Source organism: Apis florea, unplaced genomic scaffold (assembly GCF_048593485.1).
Source record: "Apis florea isolate Af1SG1 unplaced genomic scaffold, ASM4859348v1 contig_3747_pilon, whole genome shotgun sequence".
Classification (NCBI taxonomy): domain Eukaryota; kingdom Metazoa; phylum Arthropoda; class Insecta; order Hymenoptera; family Apidae; genus Apis; species Apis florea.
Genome location: NW_028256832.1, coordinates 188829 through 205598, shown reverse-complemented (window position 1 = coordinate 205598; position 16770 = coordinate 188829). Strand labels below are relative to the sequence as shown.

The 16770-nt window shown below is 29.8% G+C and overlaps 4 protein-coding genes across 5 annotated transcripts; 2 read left to right on the top strand and 2 right to left on the bottom strand.

The window, feature by feature from the left end:
• The first annotated feature begins 1 nt into the window (after position 1).
• Vdup1 (arrestin family protein Vdup1) lies at positions 2-7175 on the top strand. Its single transcript, XM_012492338.3, has 6 exons — positions 2-1167; positions 1845-1969; positions 2589-2806; positions 5121-5267; positions 5604-5825; positions 6163-7175. Exons 1-6 carry the CDS (start codon positions 1055-1057, stop codon positions 6352-6354), a joined length of 1017 nt encoding a protein of 338 aa, XP_012347792.1. The 5' UTR covers positions 2-1054; the 3' UTR covers positions 6355-7175.
• On the bottom strand, positions 6051-8574 carry LOC100872743 (UPF0235 protein C15orf40 homolog). 2 transcript variants are annotated; one of them, XM_086914852.1, is made up of 6 exons: positions 8266-8574; positions 8062-8170; positions 7538-7628; positions 7333-7460; positions 7170-7261; positions 6051-6401 (listed from the first exon to the last, which is right to left on the bottom strand). In XM_086914852.1, exons 2-5 carry the CDS (start codon positions 8116-8118, stop codon positions 7172-7174), a joined length of 366 nt encoding a protein of 121 aa, XP_086770978.1. In that variant the 5' UTR covers positions 8119-8170; positions 8266-8574; the 3' UTR covers positions 6051-6401; positions 7170-7171. The 2 variants fall into 2 exon arrangements, with proteins under 2 accessions (XP_086770978.1, XP_003697778.1); XM_003697730.3 differs by having other exon boundaries at positions 8062-8293.
• On the top strand, positions 7890-9808 carry LOC100872504 (coiled-coil domain-containing protein 124). The gene is made up of 4 exons (XM_086914851.1): positions 7890-8032; positions 8486-8650; positions 8758-9026; positions 9118-9808. The coding sequence occupies exons 2-4, from the start codon at positions 8492-8494 to the stop codon at positions 9314-9316; spliced, it is 627 nt and encodes a 208-aa protein (XP_086770977.1). The 5' UTR covers positions 7890-8032; positions 8486-8491; the 3' UTR covers positions 9317-9808.
• Positions 9416-16529, bottom strand: LOC100863309 (uncharacterized). Its single transcript, XM_012492329.3, has 3 exons — positions 14448-16529; positions 10592-10973; positions 9416-10126 (listed from the first exon to the last, which is right to left on the bottom strand). Exons 1-3 carry the CDS (start codon positions 16382-16384, stop codon positions 10001-10003), a joined length of 2445 nt encoding a protein of 814 aa, XP_012347783.2. The 5' UTR covers positions 16385-16529; the 3' UTR covers positions 9416-10000.
• Positions 16530-16770: the final 241 nt, after the last annotated feature.

The following is a 16770-nucleotide window of genomic DNA, read 5'->3' as shown; positions in this document are numbered from 1 at the left end:
CAAATGAAAATTTAGTTCTGCAATAAAAAAGTAAGTAAGAATTATTCTATTAAAAAACGACATTGTCAAAAATTCATTTGTTGAATTTATTTTTTTGCTATCTTGTGAAATAAATTATTAATTGTTCAAACATTTGAATATGCAAGAAGACTTAATATCATATAATTTGATTTTAAAAATTATTCATGAATATCAATTATCATGAATATTATATTCATCTTAATGCATATTCATTATACTCGTAAAAAGTAATATCTATATATTTATACATATAATTTTCATTAATTGATTAACTTTCTGATGTATTCATGTATTGTACTGACCTTATCGACTGAGCACATTTGGTCACGGGTTATGAAGAATGATCCAGGATATATTAAAAGACGTTAAAAGAATCTTATCGAATTTATTCATCGATCCTTAAATACTTTTCATTTAACAAAGTGTATAACAATGCAGCAAATCGGGACGATTTAATCCAGACTAAATATACAAGAAACTGGAAACAGTACAGAAATTATCAGTGAAAAAAATGTGAATAATTACGTCGATTGGAGGTGGAAACAACAGAGGTAGGGGAGCGAAAGTGAACACAGGTCCAAGAATGGGCAGGGAGAGACAGGCTCCTTGAGCCTTCATCAGAAAGTTTGACAAATTATAACGTAGGATCATCATTATTAACGTTTTCACTCAATTTGACAAAGTATCAGAATCTACATTGAACTCAACTACTCAAAAATTAACATAAAGAAAAACATATGTGAAAAATGAAAGTGCAAAAATGTGATTGTTCAATCAAGAAAAGCTTGGCTAGAAGAGTGAGATTCCCGTGACGTTCTAAAGAGAGAAACGTAGCGTGTGCAAGGTTATGAGTGTACTGTTGATGTGATCCAGTGTGTGCCAGTGATTCTCACTGACGACATGCCTGTGGTCTCTGTTGCAAAAAATTTTGTATTTGCGACGGCTTGGTGCATAATCAGTTACCACGGAGTCGTTCTAACGTGAACGTGATCTGTCATCTCTATCGCTGATTCTTGAATACTTTATATGAAACATGACGCGAAAGCTGAGCAAGTTTTTAATACTTTTTGACAACACAAATCTTTTATATTTTCCCGGTCATTTTTTGTCCGGTCGAGTACTCATTGAATTGGATGATGAGGCTTAGTAAGTATATAGAATATGCGAAAAATCACACGAAATCTGACACATGTAATTCATATGTATATTTTTATGAAATTATTTTAAATTGAATTGATAAAATGAAGTTATTTGTGAGATAAATAAAGCAAATATTTTATTATACTTGAATGATATATATAGTGATTATAGTAATTATGAAATTATAATGAATAAATAATTGTACTTTTAAAATATTAAAGATCACGTGAAAATGTACAATTTAAATAATTATATTTTATCAAATTTATATTATCACGACTTTTTTCTTTATTGTAAATTAATTTAAATAACATGATGTTTTTAATAATTGATTGAATAAATTACAAAAAATTATTTATACAGATTAATGAACATATGAATTATATATTGTTTAATTTATTTTCGTTTCTTGTTCGTAATTTTTATCTAATATAATAATTAATAATAATTAGTAATAATATTCCTCAAAATATTAATTTAACACAATAATTTCTAAATTTTAAAAATGACTTTCTAGAAAATGTAATTAATTATTTATACTACATGCAAGATCAAAATAAATTTTTCTCATTTTTAATCCATATCATCCTTTTTATTAATGATATATCTTTAATTTTACTTTTAAAATTAAATTCATTTCTTTAATTTAATAACATTATAATAATTTATTTGACATATGACAGCGTTTCAGGATTGCATTTTCATGTAATTGGTGAAGGAGTGGTGCGTTTACGTAGTCAACGTGCTGAAAGAGTTTACGACAAGGAAAATTATATAGATTTTCGTATGAGATTACTAGGCGAACCAGGTAATGAAAAGAAATAGCATTACGGTACGTCTAATGTAACTATTAAGATGAAACGGGCACAATGTAGTTCATGATGAACCTTGGATAGTAAGTCCGCGATAAAGAACATCTTAATAGATAAATTAACTTCACACTAGTTTATATAAATATTCTATTTTATTTGATAATTAAAAAAAGTCTAAGATAAATAAAATTTTTAACAATTATTATTGAATTAAAAATATTTAAAGTCTTAAGGAGATTTGAGGAAATATATCTTTAAATATCTTTTAACTTATTATTTAATCAAAAACTTTTCAGTAATTTTTTTTTTAATTATTAGAAAATAAGTTAATTTTAATTACAATTATATAGATTTTAATTTATCAATGTGGTACAATTTGATTTAACACAACAAATAAATTATTAAAATGGAAATATTAGCAGCTCGAGATAACTTTCTCAATTGTAACAAGTGAAAAAAATAATGTATCATCGTGAAAGTCGTCGAATTTCATATCTCAATACTATTGTACAAATTTTTCCTTCGTGCAAACGGCGCACCTGCGAGCTACGCGATGCATAATAATGTCAAAACTGTTCTTTTTCGTTCTCTGTTGCGTACAACACCGGAATTCAGGAGAAGGACCGTCTTTACTATCACCGGGGATCCATAGCTTTCCATTCAAATTAGGTCTGCCCCTGGGCCTGCCATCTACTTTCTTGGGTAAACATGGCTGGGTACAATATTATTGCAAAGCTGCACTTCGAGAACCTGGCGGATTAACACATAAGAATCAGCAAGTCTTCATCGTGATGAATCCCATCGATCTGAATTTAGAACCACCAATTCTGGCAGTAAGTTTTTCTTTTCCTTTCTCTTTCTTTCTTTCTTTCTATGTTTCAATTTTTGCATTACAGATGATTTCGTTTCTCATATTTACTCATATTCTCATATATTCTTATTAAACAAGAAAAACATTAAAAACAATGGAGTTGGATAAAGAGATAATCAGGGTACATTTATTCAATGTTTAATCAATTATTGTTTTTACAATACTCACATCATTGGCGATGATTATATTTGTGTTTTAAAAAATATTTTGCTTTATAAAAAGGAATAAAAAGAAATTCCTGTTTTTAATATATGTCTGCTTGTTATTGTTACTTAATTTTTAACTAATAAAACAGATTTGGAATTATATTATTTTTGAAATTATAAAAATGAAAATTTATCACATTAAAGAATAAATATAAATACATATATACATAAATATTGATATATCTGCAAATTATGAAAAGAAAGTAGATTCAAAAATTATAATTTTTATTATTTTAAATTCTTACAATAAACTCATATAATAACTGTCATTTTATTTTAAAGGAATGCAATTTTATCTTTTTTAAATATTAATTTCTAAATTTAATTATTAAAATAACATATCAATAAAATAAAAGGATCACAATATTTATGAGACAGGTACTTATATTCAAATTTATAGTCAGCATGTTTGCACATAAGTGAACCCGTGATTCATACATTCCATTATTTTATGGTTTGGTTTGAACATCATTATTCGGCTTACGCTTTCTACGTGCAATTAGAACCCTGACACGTGCATCTTAAGTCGCGAAACATTGCCGGTCGGTTGATTTTATTGCAATTGAATGTAGCATTGCACACATAATGATTTAATTTGCAATTTCGTTTCACGCAATACGCTAATCTATTTTCTAATCATTATTTAAAACATATTGCTTTGATGAGTGAAACGAATAGTTATATATATAATTTTCACGCAGAAATAGAAAAACAATTTTAAAGAGTAATATTTATACAAAACCTATTTTAAAGATAAATAACTTTCTTTGTCGACAAAGATTTTGTAAAAAAAATAACTCTTTACAAAATAAGTTTGCACAAACATCAACTATCATTCATAGATCAACAAATAGTAAAACGATATAAAACTATCTTTTTTATCATTCATGTCATCAAAGAAATTATACACACATTAATACAATAACATAGAAATTAGTCACAGTCAGTTTGAAATAATATTCCAAGATTCTAAATGACTTAACACATTTTATGAACGTTTAAAATCCACCACGAAAGCCGTCTCGTTAAAATGAAATAAGAAGATTTTTTCACGCACGCTTTCCTTCTTATGCATGTTATTAAAAGAATTCTTGGAGAATTTTAACATAACCGAGTTCTGAATAATGGTCACCGATTTACGTAGAAAGTGATTGTGATTATTCTGTATCTTTTCCATTTCCGATATCAATTTTATTTGCATCTGTTTTTGTTTCATAATAAAATTTCATAATGTTTTTTCTTTTATTTTTTATTGATATTTTATTACAAAAATATTCATTTTTTTTCATATGAAAAAAAATTATAACGAAAGAAAATTGAGAGAAAGAAAGATCTTGTAAAATAAATTAATTACATTTTTATTTTATTTGCAGTTTTATAATAAAATAGAAAAAGTAAAAGTAGATGTAATAGTAATTATAATAGAAATACATAAATAAATTAAACATATGTTGATTAATTAAAAATTATATTTTTTTTATCTTCTTATTATAAATTATTCCACATTTTTTATATCCCATCAAAATTTTTGTCATTTATTTTTTATTTATTTTATTACATCTTTTATTGATTCTTTCACAAATGATATTACAACATACATTACAATATAATTTATATTTGTTTAATCACATCCATGATAATTTAAGGAAGCAGCTTTCATTTAAACACACACATTTAAAACATTCTTTGCGTATTTTGTGGAAAGTAATTCTTGTTTATGCAGCCAAATAAATACGTTCACAACATAGCAAATAACACGTAACATAAGATAATTATTACGTAGGCACATGACATTCAGCTCTGAACGCGACCGCATTGTTGATTCAATTGTATAGTCGCATTCATTGCACACGCCTTGCATTGCATAATCGACAAGTCTTAAAGTGATAGTTGATAGTATCGATCTCCTTTCCCATGGAGAAATAATTGAAATTTAAGAATCTATAGATTGCTAAAGAACGAGATATTAATTCCTCGAGGAATGTCAGAAACACAATTTTTAAATTATAATATGCAAAAACATATCATTTAAAAATATGCAATTCTTCAAAATATTCTTTTTTTTAATAGCAACCTGCAAGGCAAGAAATTGAACAACGAGTTGGAGTCTCCTGTGTTTCTGGTGGGCCTATATTTTGCAGAGTGAGTCTTGACAGAGGCGGATATGTGCCTGGTGAAACTATCGGCATCTCAGCGACTGTCAGCAATCGGAGCAAAGTATGTATCATATTTCGATTCGATGTCTAACTAAAAGAATTTCTATCGTGCAAGTAGGATCAGCACAATATAATCCTATCACAATGAAAGTTTAATAGCATAATTTAACAATTGTATAGTTAAAAAAAATATATCATTCTTGTATTGCAAGTTTCTTGAATGCTCTCATTATGCTTGTCCTCATTATCTGCATCAAATTTTGTATTATCATTACAACCAATGAAATTTAAATGGATAATACCATAATGATACTATTATAAACAATACAACTATTATTCGCAAATGATGCAATATCCACATTTAAGTTTACACACAGGAATTGAAATGATTCAACAGGTGACGATGAAATCAACTAAGGCATCCTTGACCGAAACAATTCAGTACCTGTGTCGCGGTAAAGTACTTGCGAGCGAGACACGAGAATTGGCAAGTGTTTCTAGGGGGAAAATCCGTCCTGGAGAAGGCGAGGAATGGTTGAATGAACAAATGTATGTTCCTCCTTTACCACCTACCAATCTACGGGGATGTCATCTCATCAATGTTCTTTACCACGTCTATGTGAGTAAAAATGCCGTTACAATAATTATAATTACACGTAGCATGACTAATGCGTCGCACTCTTCTTGCACCAACATTCTTTCCACAAAAAAAAAAAAGATTCATTTAAGAAATTGACTTTCTTTTTTGCGGTTCTTCTTTTTCTTCTTTTTTATTTTTCTGTTATGAAAACGTTACTCGTTACGCTTAAACGTGATACGTTAAATATAATAAATCTCACTTTCGAAATTTTTCCGTAAATTTTTATTTCCAATGAAATTTTATTAGAATTATTTATATGTACATGCATATAAATGTTTTCTAATGTGCTGAAATAATATTCTATTTTGTACTACAGTTTATAATAAGTCCGAAGAGCTTGGATAAAGAGATTAAACTTCAAATACCAATCGTCTTAGCCACTTATCCCTTGAGACAGGAAGGTGCCCCAGCCGGAACTGCACCATCGAAAAGAGGAGCACATTATCCATCAACATTGCCAATATTTCGACCGTGGCTGGACGATAAAGCTTTTGAGATACAGGAGTGAAGGTTTAATTAACTTGCACTGATGATCTTGATATGTGGGTGTAATACCTTTTGATAAAAATCATACAGGAAATATTGCGATAATGTGATCGAAAATTTAAAAAAAATGAACTAAATCTTCGGAACAATTAATACGCTTATAACAATACTTATTTCAAATTAATCTTAATTAAATAAATAGATATATTTATATTTGTATAACTAAAAAGATTAAAAAAAGACGAAGATTAAAAATATCTATAAGTGACATATAGACAATATAATTACATTCCATTTTAAAATATTTGTTTACAATTAAAATTTAAATTTAAAAGATATATGAAATGAATAGAAATTTTTTATAATTTAAAAAATTTTAGATTTAAAAAAGTTAACAATATATATAATTTTTGTTAATATCTTGTAAATGTTTATGATAAGCTAGAAAATGTTATTTACAATATTTTAATATGTTTTTTTAATATAATATAATATAATAATATCTCATATATTTAAAAAAATATATAATAAATATTGTAAATAATATTTTTAATGAAAAAAAAAATGTATGTAAAGAAAGCTTGAATATATTAGTAAATAACTTCATTAATGCATATATTTAATTTTTAAAATTAATATTATTAACAAATTATTTTTATTACTTAATAATTGTATAAAATCATTTTTTTATTCTATAAATTAAACATAATAAGCTGATGTGATTGCCATATTTATACCAAGTAAATATGACTTATCAAAAAAAAACATTATATATAAAAAATAGCTGTTATCATAATGAAAGAAAAAAATAATGTATTAATAGTAAATTATTATTACTTTCAAGTTTCAATCTCTCCCTTTAATTTTTCCAAAACTTTTTCCACTGATGTTCCAGATACTACTACAATCTTTTGTCTACTTTTAGATCCCTATAAAAAATAAGCGTTTAAATTAAAGACAAATTAAAAAGAAAATTAAGTATAATAAATATTGAACTAACTCTATCTAACGTTACATCGGACTTTTTCATTCCCAATACAGACGCTATATATTTCACGAGTTCCGTATTTGCTTCACCTTCAACTGGAGGTGCAGATATTGCGACACCTACTGCATCTTCAGAAATGTCTATAAAGAATATTATATATAAATCTGATTTTATCTTTAAGATTGATTCTACTTTAAAAATTGTATTACATTATCACCTGTTATATTGTTATGTTTCGCACCAGGCTTTGCTTGTATTTTTATCGCAACATTTCCATTTTTATCTATACTTATAGGTCCTTTAACTTCCTATCAAAATTTATCTATTCGTTATAATTATATATAAGAAAATATAATATATATAATATATAATTTCAAATTTTAATCATATATTTATTTAAAATATATTTTCGATATTAATCGCTTATTATTTTAATGTTTTAATTATTACAATGTTTAACAGTATTTACATATTTCTCTTTTAAATTAAACAAAAATACATATATATATTGTTAAATTAGGAAAAACATGCCATTTTTTTAACAAATCTAGTGAATTGCAAATATAATGTTGCCATTCTTGAATTCGCAAGCGACATCTAGTAATATTAAATATAAGTAAAAAGGTGTATGATAGAAAATGTCATGTTATTTTCTTAATAGGTGATCAAATCTCGATCACTCATCAAATTTCGATCCTCGTAGCCGGAAACGGTAAGATATGATTTTTGCTATTCACTGACCTCATTAACTGTAGCTTTTTGATTTTTTCCAGTTTTCTTTGATCCTTGTTTCGACATTTCACGAATATTCGTAAAATATTGCAAAAATTTTCTGTATAGATTTGTACTTCTAGAATAATACGTCATTTATAATTTATAAATCACTTAGACCATATTTTAATTTTAGTTAATTGTAACTAAAAATGATTTCGATAATTCTCTAACCTCAATAGCTTTGGCTGACTAGTACGTCTGCGCACGTGTAACAATACTGCCAACTAAATCATAGTGAAATACTATTTTACCGCGAATTTTTAAGATATTTGATTTTTTGCAAATTTTTTATTCAAGCTTAATATTGCGAATATTATAATTTATATTATTATTGTAATTACATAGATGATAATTAGAAACTTTATCAATGAATTATATTTATAATTTGTAGGTCAATATGCCGAAAAAATTCGTTGGTGAAAATAGCAAAGCCGTCGCTGCTCGGGCGAGAAAAGCAGCGGCAAAAGAGGCCGAGAATACAAAGAAAGCTCTTGAAGCAGAAGAAAAAGCTTGGCAAGATGACGATAAACAGTTATTGAAAAAAAAACAAAAACAAGTATATGAATAATATTTATTTACTTTTATTAACTATATATTTATTATTTTTATTTTTAAATATTTTGAGAAATTCATTTTCATAGTAATTTATAATTCATTTTACAGGAAGAACTTGAAAAGAAACGTCAACAACAATTAGAAAAAAAAGCAGAAGTGAAAGCTCTACTTGAAAAGGAAATGGCAAATATAAAAGTGGGCGGTAAACAACCTGCAGCTAAAGTAACTAGAGCAGAAATAGTTGCTGCAACAGAAAAACGGAATCAAGCAGCAATGAAAAAAAGAGAAGAAGAAAAACCAATTGAAGAGAATTTAAATAGGTTAACAATTGAAGGTGAAACTGCTCATGGTATTGATGAAGCTTTATCTGTTTTAAGGTAAGATTGATTATTATATTGACATTTTGAATAATAATATTTATATTATAACATTAAAAGTATCTTATTGTTATTTTTCATTTTTATTTAGTTCAAAAGAAGCAGAAATTGATCGTCATCCAGAAAAACGTGTAAAAGCTGCATATGCGAGTTTTGAAGAAAGAATGATGCCTATTATCAAAGAACAAAACCCTACTCTGAGGTTAAGTCAATTAAAACAAATATTAAAAAAGGAATGGATGAAATCTCCAGAAAATCCACTTAATCAAAAATTACTTCTAAATCGTTGATATTAAACGGTGTTTGATGGAATATAAACACATATGACTGATTAGGTTCGAAGGAACACGTGAAATGAGACTCATAAATGTAATCATGAACGAATCAAATATCTGTACACAATTTTATTGTAAACGAATAAGTTATACTCCCGGTAGAATACATAAAATAAGACTATATAAATCATCTTTGGTATAACTTATACGCTACTACATAGCCTCTACATTGTATATTACAATTTCATTTACAAACAAATCTTTAAATCCGAAAATTCAAAGAAAACAGGTTAACAATCGTGTACATGTTTTGGCACAGTTACTCTGCAGACTTATACAACTTTACAGATACGAGTATCTTATCGGTATCTTTTTCATTTACAATATTAGACAAATGTTTATAAAAAAATAATTATACGAAAACTTGGTTACTTCATTTCAATTGTATAAAATAGAATTCTATACAAACAAATTTTCACCAATGTGAAATATAGATTATGTACAATAGATCGTAATCTTTTTTTATTTCGATGCGTTAAATTCGTTTCAACAGATTAAGCATAAGGCACCATAACTTCTTTTTTCTTCATATGTAATGAGTGAAATACCCGTACTAAGAACTTGATTTAAATTTTCTTATATAGTATCGTGGTCCACGGACTGTCTTTTTTATAAACATACTTATTTAATTATTTTATGCTACCATTTCTTATTTTTCCATAAATCTATGAAACAATGTATCATATGATTGACTTGCTCCGGGCAATCAGTCATAGGTGTATGGCCAGCAGTTGGAATCGCTTCGAGGAAAACTTTCACCATGGTCTAAAATATGAAACGTAACAATTACAATTAATATTAAAAAAAAAACGAAATAAAAATTATTTTTAGATTATCGCTATTATATTACACGTCTTGAGAGAGTCGAAACTTTAAATATTTGCAATCTAAGATAAGATAAATATTTTAAAATTAATAAAAGTATTTAAAAAAATTTTAATGTGAAATTTTAATAATTACGTGTAGCTCAAATTGTTTCGAATGTTACTAAAGAATTGAATAATTTGAAAAAATTAATTTATGTGAATTAATTCTAAATATTTTTGTTTTATTTTTATTCTTTTTTATATACTATTAATTATGAATTTTATTATTTTTTTTCTATTCTTAAACATTTAAAACAATTTGAACTATTCGGTTCCTTCAAATTCTCTATTGAAAATCGAGTTTCGGCTCCATATTTCAAGATATTCGAATATTCAAGATTATGTTGACAACATTACAACATACCCTTTCCATTTGACATTCTTGCACAAGTGATACTTTGTTATCCCTTAAGCCATGTATGAGAAGTGTTGGCGTGCATATCCTTCTATGGAACACGTAGTCTCCTTCCGGCCAAACCATGCCGTCCAAAACGTATTTCATGTGCGAAGGCCATTGTTCAGATGGTTCGGGGCCACAATAAGGATGCTGACGACCTCTTGCAGAATATAATATATCTCTGTGAAGGCCACACATTAAAAAAGGCGCCAGGACAGCTCTGAGGCAACAGTGGCCAGCACTTTCAGTACTAGGTGCTGCTAAAGGAGTTGGACCACCTCCTGATATCAGGACTAGTTGATGAATACTACTATCGTATTTACAGGCCAAAGCAGCTGCAAAACTGCATCTGTAATGAATAAAAAATTATGCAACAACTGTTTCATTTTTGTATATGTTATATTTTTTCTATATTGATATAATATGTATTTTATTTTTATCAAAATTATCATATTTCCTTTGATTTGATCTTGATCATAGTCTAGTTTTATTAATTGAGTTTAATTTTTGTTTGTTTAATGTTTTATATATAAAATATTATGTATAAGATAAATTGATTTATTAAGATTAGATTTGAAAACCAAAATGTAATAAATAATATTGTTCATCTTTTACAGAGAAATAATTTTAAAATTTAATCAATTAAATGTTGTAAAAACTCTTTTTTTATGAATTCCGAAAGTAAATATATTTTTTTATTCAATTAAAATATAATTATCAATATAAATAATTAATCAAATAATTATATTTAATTAATTAACAAATAACTCATTATTATTTGCATATTATTTACATTAAATTATATGTAATTATGCAAATATTACTTTATTTCAAAAACAAATATTATTTGATTAGCTTATCTCAAATTGCATTCCTTAATCTCTTGTTTATTAAATCTTATAATATTAAATCACGTTTATGATAGATTCAATAAATAATAATTGTATTCCTAAAAAGATCTCATTTTAATTCTAGATAGAGATATTATTACTTTGAATTTTTAAATGGATAAAATAAGCCTAAAAATAAGATTAAAAAAATAAAAAAATATTGAATGAAATTAAGAACTTTATAAAATCTACAAATAAATAAATAAAAAAAAACTAATATAATAGATCAATTCATTGTTGCTGAAAATTAGCACGAAAACTCTACATACAATTCTTTATCGATTTTTTAATAATTTTTTGAAAGACTCATTAATAAATTCTAGAAATCTTTTTTATTTTGTCGCATAATATCCTTTCCTTGTATAATTCATACTGCGTGCTCGCAAACGCATTTATTGTGATCTTAACTGATTGTCGCAATCTGTGTAGGATACAAATGTTAATTTTTATAACAAAACAGCTATTGAACTGTATAAACGTGGTTTCTGGACTCGGCCTACACGTTGTGTTGCAATGTCGCGCAGACAATTATTCAGATAATAGAACAAACTTTGTTATTACGGCATCGTCTCGTGTAGGATTTGATTGCGAGCTGAATAACCGTATTCATTAATGATTTGTATTATAAAAAAATCAAGAAGCTTTCGTAAAACATGAATAAAATCATTAGGAAATTACGCCATTCTTTGTTGTACTTGAAGAATTATATTGAACCTTCATCTGTTTCTTTTTTCCAAGTTCTGAAAATTTAAATTAAGATCCAAACTTGATGTATCTAAATATAAAAAAAAATAGAAGAATTTAAGAATATAAGGAAAAAATACTATAAGAACAGTTGTTGCAAAATATTCAATTAAAGATGATACAAGTTACCAATAAAAGATTCCGATTAAAGTAGTTTCCACTATCTGCAGAATATCATGAAAAAAGAATGTAAAGGAATAAAATCGTTTACATGCTCTTTTAATACAAATTATTAGGTGCGTTTCACGTGAATCTCTGACAGATACCGTCTCGCAGATTTACGAGTAATGTCCAGATAAGATACAAGCGATATACCCGCCATATGTTACAACTTGCAAATCTTTTCCTGCTTTTTTTTTCCTTTCCCTATCGTCGAGAACTGAGAACAAAATATCGTTAATAAAATACGAATACACTTAATATCAACCGAAGATTAATCGTAGATGACTATTTTCTAATTTCAAAAGCAAATCGTTACGGATCAAGTGATATGAAACATAGATCGCAGAATTTGTAATTCAAATGATTTTGTATCTGCTTCAACACGCGTTGATCTATATTTAAAAGTAAAACTATGAATTGTTAAATATCAATATCTAATTCGTACTACTTTCTTTAATTAAAATATCTCGTTTAGCATTTATTGCATTTTTCAAAATATATTGAAATATATTTAAATTTTAAAAAGTTGAAAAGTTTTACTTTTCTAGAATCAAATTTAAGAAAATGATGAAAAAGTTCACGTGTGTTTCGAAATGCTACAGAGAATATTTTAAATAAAGAGATCTTACTTACACCCCAATAAAAAGATGCAATCTTCATTCCTTTGTCCCACGATATTTCTTTCAACTTATTTATTCCAGTAACTAAAAACAGGGACATTTGACGCTCGACAGAATTCACTCTTCGCCTCGCATCTCTTCCATCAACTTATACACATCACACAGAGGATAAATTGCAATGTTCTCAAGAGAAGAAGAATGATCGATGACAAAAAGCGTTCAAGTATGAAGATACGGCGTACAAAGTAAAACGTTCAGATGTTCGCAGAGGACGTAAAAATAAATCGATCACCCCTGCGAATTTGAAGAACTCGTGGAACGCGGATTAAATACGCGTTCAAGTTTGCCCATTAGCCATTTTGCGCGGGTAAACGCGTGCAGCCGATCGGATTGGACGCGCAAACGATTCAAACGTCAAGGAATTTTATAATCATCGGAAAGATATCCGATAAGGAAATGTGGTGTCTTGTCTGTATCCTGTAATTACGATACATCGGATACTTTTAAATGGTCCGAGATAAGTTATGCGATTATGGGCCACGTTTTCTACTAGTCACGGTCAAATAATTTTATAATGGTAATGAACGAGGACACAACCGAGGTCATCGCATTCCTCCGGGGTTCAATTATTATTATTAGAGGCGGAATCAAGTGTACGATTGACCCTTGTTCGATTTCAATTGTCAATCGATCTTTTCTTCTTTTTCTTCTTCGAGAAATTTCGATATGTATTCATATTGTTCTTTTTTTAATTAGGTTTGATAAAGTAGGAAGAGATGGATCGAAATTCTCGAATATGAAATTCGTGAAGTTTCGAAAGTGTATAAAATGTATACAGAATATGCAAATATCTACGAATATGAAATATCCGATAAAATATTTAGCAAATGAATAATTTCTATTCAATTTCAATTCTTTTAGTTGTATTTGAAATTACTTTTTATATTTTAATTTTATTTTATTTTTTTTATTTGATAATTATAAAATGATTTAAAGGTGTTCACTAAGACGATACTGATGACTTCGACCATGAAATGATTTTATTCGTAATAAGTGAATGCACGCGACAATTGTCTGCTATTCAGGGACACTGTGTGCCTATTTATACTAACTAATAGCAATATCATGTGATTCATAGCTTGAATATATTAAAATTTAATTCATTAATTCTCTATAAATGATAATAGACTAGAAATAACTCTATTTTTTTCTTTTTCTTTTTTAATTTATTCCATTTCAAGAGAAAAATTACCGAATAAAATAATGAAAAGGAAATTACATGCTCGTTTCATATCGTGTAAATTCCTTTAACTAAAAAAATGAGTAAAATGTATCAAATCACTACAACATTATTTTCTTTTTCCCCTTCCAAAAAAAAAAAATCAAAAATAAAAATGAAATAATTACCCATAATTGTGTGCAACCAGGACACATTTCTGGCCAGGTTTGAAAGCATAGTGACACAATATGGTATCCAAATCTTTAAGCAGCTTGTTAAAATGATAATCCCTGGATCGATCAGGTGCCGAGCTCATTCCGTGTCCCAGCATATCAGGCGCGATGCATGGATAGCCCAAAGAGGAGAAATATCGAAGCTGATGCTCGAAGATATCCGCCGACGATCCAAATCCGTGCAGGAACACGATCATCGGCTTCCGGTTCTTCCGAAACGTGATCAGATCCCGGGGATTTTGCTCGTAACAGGTCGAAGTGGCGTTTTCCTCGATGTTCGGCCACGTCTTCCTGTAATCCTCGAGCTCGATGGACACGGCTTCCTTCTTCATCTCGAACGTGCCCATTTTCTCGTTCCAGCTGCACTTTTCCAAAGAGCATCGGTCAGGCTCGTCGATCGGATTCGCGGTGAACTTTTCCCGCAGCGCCGCGATCGCGTTACCCTTTTTGGCCCCGAAGGACGACTCGTCGTCGTTGTCCTTGAATTCCAGCCGTAGTTTCTCGAAACTGGGCTCGTTAACAGTTTCCTCCAGCTCCTTCAGATCCACCGCGGGCACGCCACTCTCGAGATTATCCGTCGAGATATCGATTCCACCGGCGGTTTGAACGCTCGAATCCTGAGGCTCGCTCCTTTCCGCATCATTCTTCCCGGTGACCTCCGATCTCCCGTTGCCTCGATCGTTGCTCAGCTGCTTGCCACTTCTTGGAATCACCATCTCGTCCGTTCTCTTTGTCGGCTGGCCCTGACCATCGTTCCCCTGGCCATCTGTACTCAAGTCCTCCCAACTGTTCCTCAAAGCCGTTCTACCGAGCTTCTCGTCGATGATCTTCAACAAGGATTGCTCCAGGCTCGGCTCCTGATCCGGTTGGAACTCGATCGTTTCTACGCTGTTTATCCCCGAATCGATACAATCCAGTTGCTCCAGAGTGACTTCCGTACCGATCGATCGTCTCAAATAGAAGTCCAATGAAACAGGATCGTTGGCCGATCCGATGAATCCATGGTTCACGTATCCCTCGCTACCATCGTTCAACACCTCGTTCTTTCGCGCCAAGCCTTCCTCCTCCTCGTTCTTCTTCATCCTCTCCGGATGAAACGAGAAACTGATGTCGTTGAACGATTCCTCGTTGCCACAGGATTCCTCGTTCATCGATCTCATCATCCTTCCATCCGTGTCCTCCTTATCCTCGTTCGATTGCCGCAACGACGTCAAACAGTCGTTCGTTTTCTTAGAGCTTCTTACATCCTTGATAAGCGTGTTGCCCGCGCCCGCGACATACTTCACCGTATCGTCCAATATCTCCTCGAGCAACACGTTGATATACTTCTCCAGATCCTTCACGATTTTATTTTTGATCGTTTGTTCCACCGCCTGTTCGTCCTTCGTATCGTTAACCTCGTCGATCGCAGGAACACTCTTCTCCTCTACTTTGATTGGCTCGTTCTCGGGACCAGTGGCTTGCAGTTTCTGCAAATTCACCGACACTCTTTGCTCGAGCTCCTCTATCGCCCGCTCGTTTTTCTCTGCCTCGCAAAGGCTAGTTCTGATCCTGTTCAATTCATCAGAAATGATTTGTTCTTCGGTTGTGCTTATTCGTTTCGATTGTCGAAACGAGCATCTGCAGTTTCCGGACGAATGAGGCCTTCTGGACCAACGGGTGAAGAAATTGTCGATGATGGATTCCGGCCTGTCGTTGGTGTTCTCGTAATACCATCCACTTTTCAACGTCGGTTTAAGAATCCTTAAAGTTCGCCGTGGTCCGACGTTGAAGAAATCACAATCGGGAAGTTCCACCTTACCGGGACCTACTCGATTCCTGTTCTTCCAATATTCGAAGAATTTCGTGTACCAAGGAGATCCTGGTATCGTTTCTTCTCCATCCGTAGCCATGTTTCGTACGTGAATTTGTTGTCTTTTGAGATCATAAAGATCGATCGAGTATTTTCTAATAAAATGTACTACAATAAAATTGTTCGTTGTGCGATTTTTAAAAAATCTTTAATAATTAGTTGATAGTCGTTGATTTTTGAAAAATTTATTGTACAGATCTTCTTGATTGTTTGATCTTTGCAATTTGCATCTTTCCAACACGTACAACCTGACTCACAGTACTGTTTAGTACAGTTCTTTATAAATAAAGATGATTTTTAACCATTGAATATCGCAATAATGAAAAAGTAATGTAAGTGTTTACACATTACTTTAAAATGCGATTTCGGCTTAAAATGTGTAATTTGTTATTCGTTCCTATGAATTATTATACAAAAAACATATAA

What these genes read in the sequence shown, in the direction of transcription:
- Vdup1 (XM_012492338.3), top strand. Translation starts at nt 1,055, where the DNA reads ATGACGCGAAAGCTGAGCAAGTTTTTAATACTTTTTGACAACACAAAT. An exon ending in GAATTGGATGATGAGGCTTA is followed by an intron (nt 1,168 to 1,844) that starts GTAAGTATATAG and finishes GACATATGACAG; the next exon opens with CGTTTCAGGATTGCATTTTC. An exon ending in GAGATTACTAGGCGAACCAG is followed by an intron (nt 1,970 to 2,588) that starts GTAATGAAAAGA and finishes ACCGGAATTCAG; the next exon opens with GAGAAGGACCGTCTTTACTA.
- LOC100872743 (XM_003697730.3), bottom strand. Translation starts at nt 8,187, where the DNA reads ATGACGTATTATTCTAGAAGTACAAATCTATACAGAAAATTTTTGCAA. An exon ending in AAAAAGCTACAGTTAATGAG is followed by an intron (nt 7,629 to 8,061) that starts GTCAGTGAATAG and finishes AAATTTTGATAG; the next exon opens with GAAGTTAAAGGACCTATAAG. An exon ending in CCGATGTAACGTTAGATAGA is followed by an intron (nt 7,262 to 7,332) that starts GTTAGTTCAATA and finishes TATTTTTTATAG; the next exon opens with GGATCTAAAAGTAGACAAAA.
- LOC100872504 (XM_086914851.1), top strand. Translation starts at nt 8,492, where the DNA reads ATGCCGAAAAAATTCGTTGGTGAAAATAGCAAAGCCGTCGCTGCTCGG. An exon ending in TGAAAAAAAAACAAAAACAA is followed by an intron (nt 8,651 to 8,757) that starts GTATATGAATAA and finishes TTCATTTTACAG; the next exon opens with GAAGAACTTGAAAAGAAACG. An exon ending in GAAGCTTTATCTGTTTTAAG is followed by an intron (nt 9,027 to 9,117) that starts GTAAGATTGATT and finishes ATTTTTATTTAG; the next exon opens with TTCAAAAGAAGCAGAAATTG.
- LOC100863309 (XM_012492329.3), bottom strand. Translation starts at nt 16,384, where the DNA reads ATGGCTACGGATGGAGAAGAAACGATACCAGGATCTCCTTGGTACACG. An exon ending in CTGGTTGCACACAATTATGG is followed by an intron (nt 10,974 to 14,447) that starts GTAATTATTTCA and finishes TATTCATTACAG; the next exon opens with ATGCAGTTTTGCAGCTGCTT. An exon ending in AAGAATGTCAAATGGAAAGG is followed by an intron (nt 10,127 to 10,591) that starts GTATGTTGTAAT and finishes TTCATATTTTAG; the next exon opens with ACCATGGTGAAAGTTTTCCT.